Raw genomic sequence first — 13047 nt, forward strand, 5'->3', positions numbered from 1 at the left:
TTCGATAACCATCTCTATTACAGGGGTGGGTAACCTAGATATATCTAACATTGTCTGTCTCCATGTGTGTCTATGTTGTAGGTCTACCCTCACTACGGCACCTCTTTTGACAACAAGGAATACCTTGGTTTCGCCACCTCCCATCGCCTTGGTTCCATAGCCACTGTGGCGGGCTTGGTCGCAGGTCAGCTGGCGTTACGACTGGTCCACGATCACGTGCTGCGTCTGGACGTGCAACGCTACAGGAAGGTTCTCGGCCAATCGGTGGTCAACATAAACCGGCGCCTCAAACAAGTCACCCGGGTTTGTTTTCATGGTTGATTTTGTTGACATTGTAGTTGTTGTTTTTGAGCACAGCCCTAATTATGTTGTTGTGTTACAGGATGGTTCTGCCGAGGGTCTGTCAGCTCATTGGCTCATCATGGCCTTAGGGTCCTACAGTAGAGCTGCTACTGACCTCAACACCGAACTACTCAACACCGACCTCACTGACATACAGGCCTGCCACAACATCAACGACCGCATCATGAGGGTGAGACACACATATACACACACACAAACCCGTGTCATCTAAACCGATCAAGGCCATACGGCTCCCGTTTTATAGTGAACAGAAGTCGATTAGTAGTGGTTCTGGCTTGATTCATAATCTAACATTGGATTCTCCTCTCTCTGCCCAGGTGGAACACAACCTGCTCTCACCATTTGTCTCCCCCAAGGAGGTTCCGTTCCGCCACCTGCTGTTTGGCCATGGTTCCCACACCATGGCAGCCATGTTGGAGGGGGAGGACAGGGAGGCACTGCGGACCCAGCTGGCCCTGGCCACCTGGACACTACAGGGCTGTGCCAATGCTCTCTCTGGAGACGTCTGGGACAGCGACAACCAGATCTAACACGGTCTAACTGTGTGTGTGTGTGTGTGTGTGTGTGTGTCAGGGGGTTCAGCCTCATCCTTGTTCACTTTAAAACCCAGGATTAGATAACGAGGGATTTGTCGGGGGGGATTATGTCATAACGGACACCAGGAAGTACTGTTTTCAAGTTGGTCCTTCCAGTGTCAGTCACTGGGTTGTCACTATTTCTCACAGCCACAAAGTCAATTGTCTTGTGAAAATTCATGAAAATAAACATTTGCTTTTTAGTCTTAATTTTAAGGTTAGGATTAGGCATAATGTTAGCAGTGTGGTTAGGTTTAAAATCAGATGTTAAGAAGAGAAATTGTAGAAATAGTGGGGTTTAGCCGTAATTACGGCTTTGTGACTGTTGTAACGAGTGATGACCCAGTCACTGGACTTCCTGAAGAATGTTGAGATTGGTGACATCACTGTCTGATCCCTCTTCATCTCACCCACCCCAACCTAAAGCCTTGCTCACTACTACAGAGACGACCTCTAACCCCTTGGAGCCTATTTATATTTTATTTATCAGTGGCAGAGATCACTATAAATGTTATCAGTTTGATAAAGATATTGTTTATATTTATGAAGTTATCGGAAGCAGTGCCTTCCAGATTTATGGCAGTTTCATGTCGTTCATTTGGGTTAAGAGTTTATTTATTTATCAGTGCCAGTGCTCACTATAAATGTTTAAATGTCGTTTCGTTTTTTATAAAAGTTATCGGGAGCTGTGCCTTCCAGACTTATGACGGGTAGGCGTTCGTTTGGCTTTTGATAAAGTTATCGTTTAATTTGATAAAGTTATCGGGAGCTGTGCCTTCCAGACTTATGACGGGTAGGCGTTCGTTTGGCTTTTGATAAAGTTATCGCTTAATTTGATAAAGTTATCGGGAGCAGTGCCTTCCATACTTATGACGGTTATACTGTCTCCTACTACGGCAGCATCTGCTGAAGCAACAGAGTCACGTAAACAGACAGTCTGACCACCCAAGGTCCCATGACAGTTTATTCAGTTTGCCTTGCTGTTTAATATTGAGACCGACACGGAACCGCTTTAATACGGATGAAACATTCTGAAAAACTGTCCAGCTACAGATGGTCAGACTTTCTCTGTATACACAACTCTGTTAACAGAAATACACCACCTGCTGCTACCACGCTACTATGGAAACAGAAACCCGCAGCAAAAGGGTATCGCCACAGAAACGTTGGGTACCCGACAGCGGCGGTTGTCATGACTCACATTTTGATTGGCTGAAATGCATGCACTTAAATTCAGAGTGTTGAATTTGGCATGTTTTAAACATGTCAGAGCTAGCTACCTGGGCCACATCTGAGATTTCACCCTGTTTTATATATAGCCTTAAAAGACTGGTTCAAAGTAGTGAACTGAATAGGGTGTAATTTCAGATGCAACATCAAGGAAAACAGGCTCAAATCTCACCTCTTTTAGCTGAACTTATTAAAGGAGCTTTATATAGTTTATATAGAGTTTTATATCCTGAAATAATATCATTCAGGCAGCAAAAGAGCCATTTCTGTTAACCAGTCTTATTTTGGAGCAGTTTATATTTCTGATCTGAACCATTATCGGGAGCAGTGTCTTCCATAATGACAAGCGTTGATGGTAGTTTTTACCTACCAGTGTGTGTTTGTATGTATCGGGGGCAGTGACTCCCATATTTCACTGAAGGGTGGAGTAACTTATCGGGAACAGTGTTTCCCAGAGTTTTAGAACTATATTTTTCTTTGTGTTCACAGTCTAGTATGTGTGTCCTCTTTCTGTGTGTGACCTGCTACTGCTCTTGTTCCCCTCTGAACTACTTGTAATGGATAAGTCCTACCTACCAGTGGAGGTTGCTGAGGGTGGGCCGGCTCATAATAATGGCTGGAACGGAGCAAATGGAATGGCATCAAACGCATAGAAACCATGTTTGAAACCATTCCGCTTCAGCCATTACCACGAGCCCGTCCTCCCCAATTAAAGTCCCACCAACCTCCTGTGCGTCCTACGGCATGTTACTGTATTTTCACTTAGAAATGCAATCCCTACAACAGGTATTCCCATTCAGGCCAATAGGATTCTATTCCTGTGTATTTTCCCATGCAGTGAATTATCAGACACTGAAACTCCTGTTGTAGCTGTCCGCTAAATAATATTGTTCTTTTGATTATTGATCACACTGTCAATCGGGTAACTAGTAACATTTCTGTTAGACTTGTCAGTGCTAGTCTGAACTCATACACGTTCATCTAACTGTTCTACCACTCACTTGGTGTGTGTTACAATGCTGTAGAGGACAGAGTATGGGTGCTTTTTAGAGGTTTTTGTTCTATTTTTCTGTTGCGCTTCAATAAACCTTTTGGCTTAGCATACTGGAATGTGTGTGTGTGTGGTTATTGATCATTAATTGTGGTTGTTAGCCAACTATCAAATCACGAATAGCCTAGCTGCTTTTAGCAACGCTAGTATTTACACACTAGTGTTGCTGGGAATTGGCACCAAAAATGTGTCGCCCGCCTGTAGTTAAATAAAATTATATTTCAACTTAGTCTGTCGATTGTGTGTAGCCTTGGTCCTTATGCAGTGGGGAATTTGAGAAAAAATACATCTAATGGAACATAAAACAGAATTTCTAAACCTGGGTCTGTTATAGACCCATGCAGTTCTTTTCTGTTTACCCCATGTCAAAAAAAATCCCCACAAATTCTTGCTTTTTTTGTGCAGATATGGCGCATGTGCAGGATTTTTCTTTTGACGAGGTAAACGGAGAGGAAGTGGGCCAACAACAGACCCACATTTGGAAAGGCAGTTGAATTTACATTCTGTTGTTTTTTTATCAATTTACCCCCTGCAAAAGGACCAACCTTACAATCAGCAGAGTGAAATGTTATTTAATTTCTGGCTTCCGTTTATGTTCATACTAATTTCTAGCAACACTAGTATGTAAATCATAGCAACGCGCAAACACTAGCGTTGCTAAAAGCAGCTAATCTACCCAATCGATCATTTGTGCAGCGCGTTGGCCGCTGCAATGTTTGCGGCCTGGAACGTACCGTAGTTGACGCGGTGACGCAACGCCATTAATCCCAGAAACACGCTACCAGGAATTAACAGAGAGAAGAGAAAACCGACAGCAATCAACCGGGTGCTTCTGTTACCAAGGTGAAAACAACCGATTAAGGCGAGTTTTGGCGAGGTTGAGAAAATAGGGAGACTCTTTCTCCATCTCTCTGAGCGCCGGCATGAACTATACCGTTATCTTGATTCAGATCTTTGTCACTAATTAGGGTACATTTATTAAGAGGCTAATCAGTGTCTGTATGGTCCACTGATGCGACATATTATGTTTAACATTTCAATCGATTAGTAGAAAAGCCGAAGTGTACATGTTAGATTCTATGCGCATCTCTGTTATTTAGTCTAGGGTCATGTATGGGTATTTAACAAGAGAGAAGGTAGAGTACTGTATTTTCCCTATAGCAACAGAAGTCTGCACTGCAGTGCTGTTTGATAATCCAGAGAGAAGAGGAATACAGGCTATATTTAGCTTTCGATATTCAGTGCCCTCAATAAGACAGAGACCGAGAGTAACTATTTCTCCACTCATTTAGTGTGCGTGTGGTGGTTTGTTGTGTGTGTTCACACCTCACAGGTGTTGAGCTGAATGAGTCCAAGAGGGGAGAATAATTGGCACCATCTTCTTCCATTTCTCAGTCTCCCTCTTACCCTCTGATATGCACAGTACCCACTTGTCACTCACTGGTCCTGTCAGCTGTCATCACTCAGGATGGTAATAGCTCACTGAGTTGTCATGGTTACCTGGTCTCTGCATCAACTGCATCTCTCTCCTCTCTCTCTCCAGGGATGTTGTCTTATTCAACAGTAGACAGCGGATGTTAAGAGTCAGAGGGAGAGTAGTAGGGAGGAGTAGAAAGGACAGAGGGTAAGGAGGAGAGAGGGTAGGGAGGAATAGAGAGGAAGGAATAGAGGAGAGAGGGTAGGGAGGAATAGAGAGGAGGAAGGAATAGAGGAGAGAGGGTAGGGAGGAATAGAGAGGAGGAAGGAATAGAGGAGAGAGGGTAGGGAGGAATAGAGAGGAGGAGGGAATAGAGGAGAGAGGGTAGGGAGGAATAGAGAGGAGGGAGGAATAGAGAGGAGGGAAGAATAGAGAGGTGAGAGGGTAGGGAGGAATAGAGAGGAGAGAGGGTAGGGAGGAATAGAGAGGAGAGGGGGTAGGGAGGAATAGGGAGGAATAGAGAGGAGAGGGTAGGGAGGAATAGAGAGGAGAGAGGGTAGGGAAGAGGAGAGACGGTAGGGAGGAATGGAGAGGGTAGGGAGGAGAAGAGAGGGTAGGGAGGTGTAGAGGTGTGCTGTGCAGGGGTGAGTCAGTATAGAGGGAGAAAGGGGGAGTATATAGATAGATAGATAGCTTAGCTTGGCTGTTAGAAACGGATGGAGAGAGGAGAGAGTGGAGTCTCCTGGTGTGTGTGAGGGGCGATCAACACTGGGCAGACTTGGAGCAGAGTGACGTAGAGAGGAATTTAACACTGCTCTAACACACACACACACACACGGCTGAAGCCAGGACAAAATCATAGAGGACCGAGAGGGTGAGGGAGAGATTGTAGGACGAGTGTGGGGTGAGCAGCAGCCATGGCAGAGAACTCTATGTACCAGCGTCTGTCCTACGAGAGAGAAGAGGAGGAGGAAAAGAAGGAAGAGAGGAAGGAGGGATTAATGAAGGAGAGAGGGGAAGAAGAGATGGTAAAGTATTTTATATACTGTGTTAGAGACTGGTTGATTTAGTTGTAAGTTTATTGACTGTGCGTGTGTGTGTGTGTGTGTGTAGATGACGGAGGAGGGGACAGAGTGGTTGGTAGATCTGTTAACAGACGTTCAGCTGCAGCAGTACTTCCTGCGTATTCGTGATGAGCTGAACGTGACGCGCCTGTCACACTTCGACTACGTCAAGAATGAAGACCTGGAGAAGATCGGCATGGGGAGGCCAGGTGTGTAAAGTATATCATATTTTAAAAATCAAGGAAAGTTCAAAGTCTATTCCTCCAGAAACGGTAATAACAGTCACAACGAGGTCATAACACGGTCACAACGAGGTCATAACACGGTCACAACGAGGTCATAACACAGTCACAACGAGGTCATAACACGGTCACAACACAGTCACAACGAGGTCATAACACGGTCACAACGAGGTCATAACACAGTCACAACGAGGTCATAACACGTTCACAACGAGGTCATAACACAGTCACAACGAGGTCATAACACGGTCACAACGAGGTCATAACACGGTCACAACGAGGTCATAACACGGTCACAACGAGGTCATAACACGGTCACAACGATGTCATAACACAGTCACAACGAGGTCATAATATGCCTTATTGCATCTCCTCTACACCCTGTTCTGTTCTCTGTCCTTTAACCAGGGGATGGGGTGGCAGTTTGCCAGAGGCTGGCAGTATGTAATGTATTCTCTGTGTGTTGCTGACAGTGTGTAATGTATTCTCTGTGTGTTGCAGGACAGAGGAGGCTGGCAGTGTGTAATGTATTCTCTGTGTGTTGCAGGACAGAGGAGGCTGACAGTGTGTAATGTATTCTCTGTGTGTTGCAGGACAGAGGAGGCTGACAGTGTGTAATGTATTCTCTGTGTGTTGCAGTACAGAGGAAGCTGACAGTGTGTAATGTATTCTTTGTGTGTTGCAGGCCAGAGGCTGACATTGTCTAATGTATTCTCTGTGTGTTGCAGGACAGAGGAGGCTGATGGTGTGTAATGTATTCTCTGTGTGTTGCAGGACAGAGGAGGCTGACAGTCTGTAATGTATTCTATGTGTGTTGCAGTACAGAGGAGGCTGACAGTGTGTAATGTATTCTCTGTGTGTTGCAGGCCAGAGGCTAACATTATGTAATGTATTCTATGTGTGTTGCAGTACAGAGGAGACTGACGGTGTGTAATGTATTCTCTGTGTGTTGCAGGACAGAGGAGGCTGACGGTGTGTAATGTATTCTCTGTGTGTTGCAGGACAGAGGAGGCTGACAGTGTGTAATGTATTCTCTGTGTGTTGCAGGACAGAGGAGGCTGACAGTGTGTAATGTATTCTATGTGTGTTGCAGTACAGAGGAGGCTGGCAGTGTGTAATGTATTCTTTGTGTGTTGCAGGCCAGAGGAGGCTGACGGTGTATTATGTATTCTATGTGTGTTGCAGGCCAGAGGAGGCTGACAGTCTGTAATGTATTCTCTGTGTGTTGCAGGCCAGAGGAGGCTGACGGTGTGTTATGTATTCTCTGTGTGTTGCAGGCCAGAGGAGGCTGACGGTGTGTTATGTATTCTATGTGTGTTGCAGGCCAGAGGAGGCTGACAGTCTGTAATGTATTCTCTGTGTGTTGCAGGCCAGAGGAGGCTGACGGTGTGTTATGTATTCTCTGTGTGTTGCAGGCCAGAGGAGGCTGACGGTGTGTTATGTATTCTCTGTGTGTTGCAGGACAGAGGAGGCTGACGGTGTGTAATGTATTCTTTGTGTGTTGCAGGCCAGAGGAGGCTGACGGTGTGTTATGTATTCTCTGTGTGTTGCAGGACAGAGGAGGCTGACGGTGTGTTATGTATTCTCTGTGTGTTGCAGGACAGAGGAGGCTGACGGTGTGTTATGTATTCTCTGTGTGTTGCAGGACAGAGGAGGCTTTGGGAGGCAGTCAAGAGGAGGAGAGCTCTCTATAAACGCAAGTCCTGGATGAGCAAGGTACAGCACACAGTGAGTTTGAATCCCTCTTAGCTGTACTGTATGTGTGTATGTATGTATGTATGTACAGTGGGGAGAACAAGTATTTGATACACTGCCGATTTTGCAGGTTTTCCTACTTACAAAGCATGTAGAGGTCTGTAATTTTTATCATAGGTACACTTCAACTGTGAGAGACGGAATCTAAAACAAAAATCCTGAAAATCACATTGTATGATTTTTAAGTAATTAATTTGCATTTTATTGCATGACATAAGTATTTGATACATCAGAAAAGCAGAACTTAATATTTGGTACAGAAACCTTTGTTTGCAATTACAGAGATCATACGTTTCCTGTAGTTCTTGACCAGGTTTGCACACACTGCAGCAGGGATTTTGGCCCACTCCTCCATACAGACCTTCTCCAGATCCTTCAGGTTTCGGGGCTGTCGCTGGGCAATACGGACTTTCAGCTCCCTCCAAAGATTTTCTATTGGGTTCAGGTCTGGAGACTGGCTAGGCCACTCCAGGACCTTGAGATGCTTCTTACGGAGCCACTCCTTAGTTGCCCTGGCTGTGTGTTTCGGGTCGTTGTCATGCTGGAAGACCCAGCCACGACCCATCTACAATGCTCTTACTGAGGGAAGGAGGTTGTTGGCCAAGATCTCGCGATACATTGCCCCATCCATCCTCCCCTCAATACGGTGCAGTCGTCCTGTCCCCTTTGCAGAAAAGCATCCCCAAAGAATGATGTTTCCACCTCCATGCTTCACGGTTGGGATGGTGTTCTTGGGGTTGTACTCATCCTTCTTTTTCCTCCAAACACGGCGAGTGGAGTTTAGACCAAAAAGCTCTATTTTTGTCTCATCAGATCACATGACCTTCTCCCATTCCTCCTCTGGATCATCCAGATGGTCATTGGCAAACTTCAGACGGGCCTGGACATGCGCTGGCTTGAGCAGGGGGACCTTGCGTGCGCTGCAGGATTTTAATCCATGACGGCGTAGTGTGTTACTAATGGTTTTCTTTGAGACTGTGGTCCCAGCTCTCTTCAGGTCATTGACCAGGTCCTGCCGTGTAGTTCTGGGCTGATCCCTCACCTTCCTCATGATCATTGATGCCCCACGAGGTGAGATCTTGCATGGAGCCCCAGACCGAGGGTGATTGACCGTCATCTTGAACTTCTTCCATTTTCTAATAATTGCGCCAACAGTTGTTGCCTTCTCACCAAGCTGCTTGCCTATTGTCCTGTAGCCCATCCCAGCCTTGTGCAGGTCTACAATTGTATCCCTGATGTCCTTACACAGCTCTCTGGTCTTGGCTATTGTGGAGAGGTTGGAGTCTGTTTGATTGAATGTGTGGACAGGTGTCTTTTATACAGGTAACGAGTTCAAACAAGTGCAGTTAATACAGGTAATGAGTGGAGAACAGGAGGGCTTCTTAAAGAAAAACTAACAGGTCTGTGAGAGCCGGAATTCTTACTGGTTGGTAGGTGATCAAATACTTATGTCATGCAATAAAATGCAAATTAATTACTTAAAAATCATACAATGTGATTTTCAGGATTTTTGTTTTAGATTCCGTCTCTCACAGTTGAAGTGTACCTATGATAAAAATTACAGACCTCTACATGCTTTGTAAGTAGGAAAACCTGCAAAATCGGCAGTGTATCAAATACTTGTTCTCCCCACTGTATGTATGTATGTATGTATGTATGTATGTATGTATGTATGTATGTATGTATGTATGTATGTACAGTTGAAGTCGGAAGTTTACATACACTTAGGTTGGAGTCATTAAAACTTGTTTTTTAACCACTCCACAAATTCCTTGTTAACAAACTATAGTTTTGGCAAGTCGGTTAGGACATCTACTTTGTGCATGACACAAGTAATTTTTCCAACAATTGTTTACAGACAGATTATTTCACTTATAATTCACTGTATCAGAATTCCAGTGGGTCAGATGTTTACATACACTAAGTTGACTGTGCCTTTAAACAGCTTGGAAAATTCCAGAAAATTATGTCATGGCTTTAGAAGCTTCTGTTAGGCTAATTGACATAATTTGAGTCAATTGGAGGTGTACCTGTGGATGTATTTTGAGGCCTACCTTCAAAATAAATCAGCCAAGACCTCAGAAAAAAATGGAATAGCTCCACAAGTCTTGTTCATCCTTGGGAGCAATTTCCAAACGCCTGAAGGTACCACATTCATCTGTTCAAACAATAGTACGCAAGTATAAACACCATGGGACCACGCAGCCGTCATACCGCTCAGGAAGGAGACGCGTTCTGTCTCCAAGAGATGAACGTACTTTGGTGCGAAAAGTGCAAATCAATCCCAGAACAACAGCAAAGGACCGTGTGAAGATGCTGGAGGAAACAGGTACAAAAGTACCTATATCCACAGTAAAACAAGTCGTATATCGACATAACCTGAAAGGCCACTCAGCAAGGAAGAAGCCACTGCTCAAAAACCGCCATAAAAAAAGCCAGACTACGGTTTGCAACTGCACATGGGGACAAAGATCGTATTTTTTGGAGAAATGTCCTCTGGTCTGATGAAACAAAAATATAACTGTTTGGCCATAATGACCATCGTTATGTTTGGAGGAAAAAGGGGGAGGCTTGCAAGCCGAAGAACACCATCCCAACCGTGAAGCACAGGGGTGGCAGCTTCATGTTGTGGGGGTGCTTTGCTGCAAGAGGGACTGGTGCACTTCACAAAATAGATGGCATCTTGAGGTAGGAAAATTATGTGGATATGGGTCTTCCAAATGGACAGTGATCCCAAGCATACTTCCAAAGTTATGGCTTAAAGACAACAAAGTCAAGGTATTGGAGTGGCCATCACAAAGCCCTGACCTCAATCCTATAGAAAATTTGTGGGCAGAACTGAAAAAGCGTGTGCAAGCAAGGAGACCTACAAACCTGACTCAGTTACACCAACTCTGTCAGGAGGAATGGGCCAGAATTCACCCAACTTATTGTGGGAAGCTTGTGGAAGGCTACCCGAAAGGTTTGACCCAAGTTAAACAATTTAAAGGCAATGCTACCAAATACTAATTGAGTGTATGTAAACTTCTGACCCACTGGGAATGTGATGAAAGAAATAACAGTTACAATAAATCATTCTCTCTACTATTATTCTGACATTTCATATTCTTAAAATAAAGTGGTGATCCTAACTGACCTAAAACAGGGACTTTTACTTGGATTAAATGTCAGAAATTGTGAGAAACTGAGTTTAAATGTATTTGGCTAAGGTGTATGTAAACTTCAGACTTCAACTGTATGTATGTATATATACACTGCTCAAAAAAATAAAGGGAACACTTAAACAACACAATGTAACTCCAAGTCAATCACACTTCTGTGAAATCAAACTGTCCACTTAGGAAGCAACACTGATTGACAATACATTTCACATGCTGTTGTGCAAATGGAATAGACAAAAGGTGGAAATTATAGGCAATTAGCAAGACACCCCCAATAAAGGAGTGATTCTGCAGGTGGTGACCACAGACCACTTCTCAGTTCCTATGCTTCCTGGCTGATGTTTTGGTCACTTTTGAATGCTGGCGGTGCTCTCACTCTAGTGGTAGCATGAGACGGAGTCTACAACCCACACAAGTGGCTCAGGTAGTGCAGCTCATCCAGGATGGCACATCAATGCGAGCTGTGGCAAGAAGGTTTGCTGTGTCTGTCAGCGTAGTGTCCAGAGCATGGAGGCACTACCAGGAGACAGGCCAGTACATCAGGAGACGTGGAGGAGGCCGTAGGAGGGCAACAACCCAGCAGCAGGACCGCTACCTCCGCCTTTGTGCAAGGAGGAGCACTGCCAGAGCCCTGCAAAATGACCTCCAGCAGGCCACAAATGTGCATGTGTCTGCTCAAACGGTCAGAAACAGACTCCATGAGGGTGGTATGAGGGCCCGACGTCCACAGGTGGGGGCTGTGCTTACAGCCCAACACCGTGCAGGACGTTTGGCATTTGCCAGAGAACACCAAGATTGGCAAATTCGCCACTGGCGCCCTGTGCTCTTCACAGATGAAAGCAGGTTCACACTGAGCACATGAGCACATGTGACAGACGTGACAGAGTCTGGAGACGCCGTGGAGAACGTTCCGCTGCCTGCAACATCCTCCAGCATGACCGGTTTGGCGGTGGGTCAGTCATGGTGTGGGGTGGCATTTCTTTGTGGGGCCGCACAGCCCTCCGTGAGCTCGCCAGAGGTAGCCTGACTGCCATTAGGTACCGAGATGAGATCCTCAGACCCCTTGTGAGACCATATGCTGACACATGCACATTTGTGGCCTGCTGGAGGTCATTTTGCAGGGCTCTGGCAGTGCTCCTCATTGCACAAAGGCGGAGGTAGCGGTCCTGCTGCTGGGTTGTTGCCCTCCTACGGCCTCCTCCACGTCTCCTGATGTACTGGCATGTCTCCTGGTAGCGCCTCCATGCTCTGGACACTACGCTGACAGACACAGCAAACCTTCTTGCCACAGCTCGCATTGATGTGCCATCCTGGATGAGCTGCACTACCTGAGCCACTTGTGTGGGTTGTAGACTCCGTCTCATGCTACCACTAGAGTGAGAGCACCGCCAGCATTCAAAAGTGACCAAAACATCAGCCAGGAAGCATAGGAACTGAGAAGTGGTCTGTGGTCACCACCTGCAGAATCACTCCTTTATTGGGGGTGTCTTGCTAATTGCCTATAATTTCCACCTTTTGTCTATTCCATTTGCACAACAGCATGTGAAATTTATTGTCAATCAGTGTTGCTTCCTAAGTGGACAGTTTGGTTTCACAGAAGTGTGATTGACCTGGAGTTACATTGTGTTGTTTAAGTGTTCCCTTTATTTTTTTGAGCAGTGTATATAGTCACTCTAAGCAGTAGTCTCTGTGTTTGGGCCAGCAGGTGTTTCCAGGGAAACGAACTGACTCTGACTCGGACCCCCAGCAGCTCCGGGGGGCGTTGCCCAACTTAACAACTCCAGGTGTGTGTGTGTTTGATGTATTACTTACTCAAGGTTACTTTTATAATTGATAAGATTCTGACCTACTCATGCTTATTTGTGAACTACAGTATAAACAATATTGTTGTATGGAGTTATAATTGGAGTATGCTAACTCGCATAATTATATTATATTAACTCTTATTGTGCCTGGTGTTTGAAGGGTTAACCCCGTCCAGCGATGGGATGGGGGCAGCCCTGACCTGTCTGATCCGAGAGGCAGAGCTACAGCTGTGTGAACGACTGGGAGACGGAACCTTCGGAGTCGTCAGGAGAGGAGAGTGGACTGGAACCACTGGACAAATGGTGTGTGTGTGTGTGTGTGTGTGTGTGTGTGTGTGTGTGTGTGTGTGCGCGCCCAGGAAACCGGAAAATATAATTATTTGA

The 13047-nt window shown here is 45.4% G+C and overlaps 2 protein-coding genes across 4 annotated transcripts in view; both read left to right on the forward strand.

The window, feature by feature from the left end:
• The window catches only part of LOC139583475 (transferrin receptor protein 1-like), a 12822-nt gene extending 9550 nt beyond the window's left edge, over positions 1-3272 (forward strand). The window contains exons 16-18 of the mRNA XM_071414603.1: positions 82-303; positions 383-532; positions 681-3272. Of these exons, the coding sequence (XP_071270704.1) occupies positions 82-303; positions 383-532; positions 681-893 (585 nt within the window). The 3' untranslated portion in view covers positions 894-3272. The remainder of the gene's footprint in view (positions 1-81; positions 304-382; positions 533-680) is intronic.
• A 1891-nt stretch (positions 3273-5163) lies between these two features.
• The window catches only part of LOC139583476 (activated CDC42 kinase 1-like), a 35618-nt gene continuing 27734 nt past the window's right edge, over positions 5164-13047 (forward strand). Inside the window, exons 1-5 of one of the 3 annotated variants that reach the window (XM_071414604.1) lie at positions 5164-5664; positions 5750-5909; positions 7588-7670; positions 12561-12642; positions 12824-12966. In XM_071414604.1, the coding sequence (XP_071270705.1) occupies positions 5554-5664; positions 5750-5909; positions 7588-7670; positions 12561-12642; positions 12824-12966 (579 nt within the window). In that variant the 5' untranslated portion in view covers positions 5164-5553. The remainder of the gene's footprint in view (positions 5665-5749; positions 5910-7587; positions 7671-12560; positions 12643-12823; positions 12967-13047) is intronic. The other 2 variants (XM_071414606.1, XM_071414605.1) reach the window with 2 other exon arrangements.

The sequence above is a fragment of the Salvelinus alpinus genome, chromosome 8, assembly GCF_045679555.1.
Source record: "Salvelinus alpinus chromosome 8, SLU_Salpinus.1, whole genome shotgun sequence".
Lineage (NCBI taxonomy): Eukaryota > Metazoa > Chordata > Actinopteri > Salmoniformes > Salmonidae > Salvelinus > Salvelinus alpinus.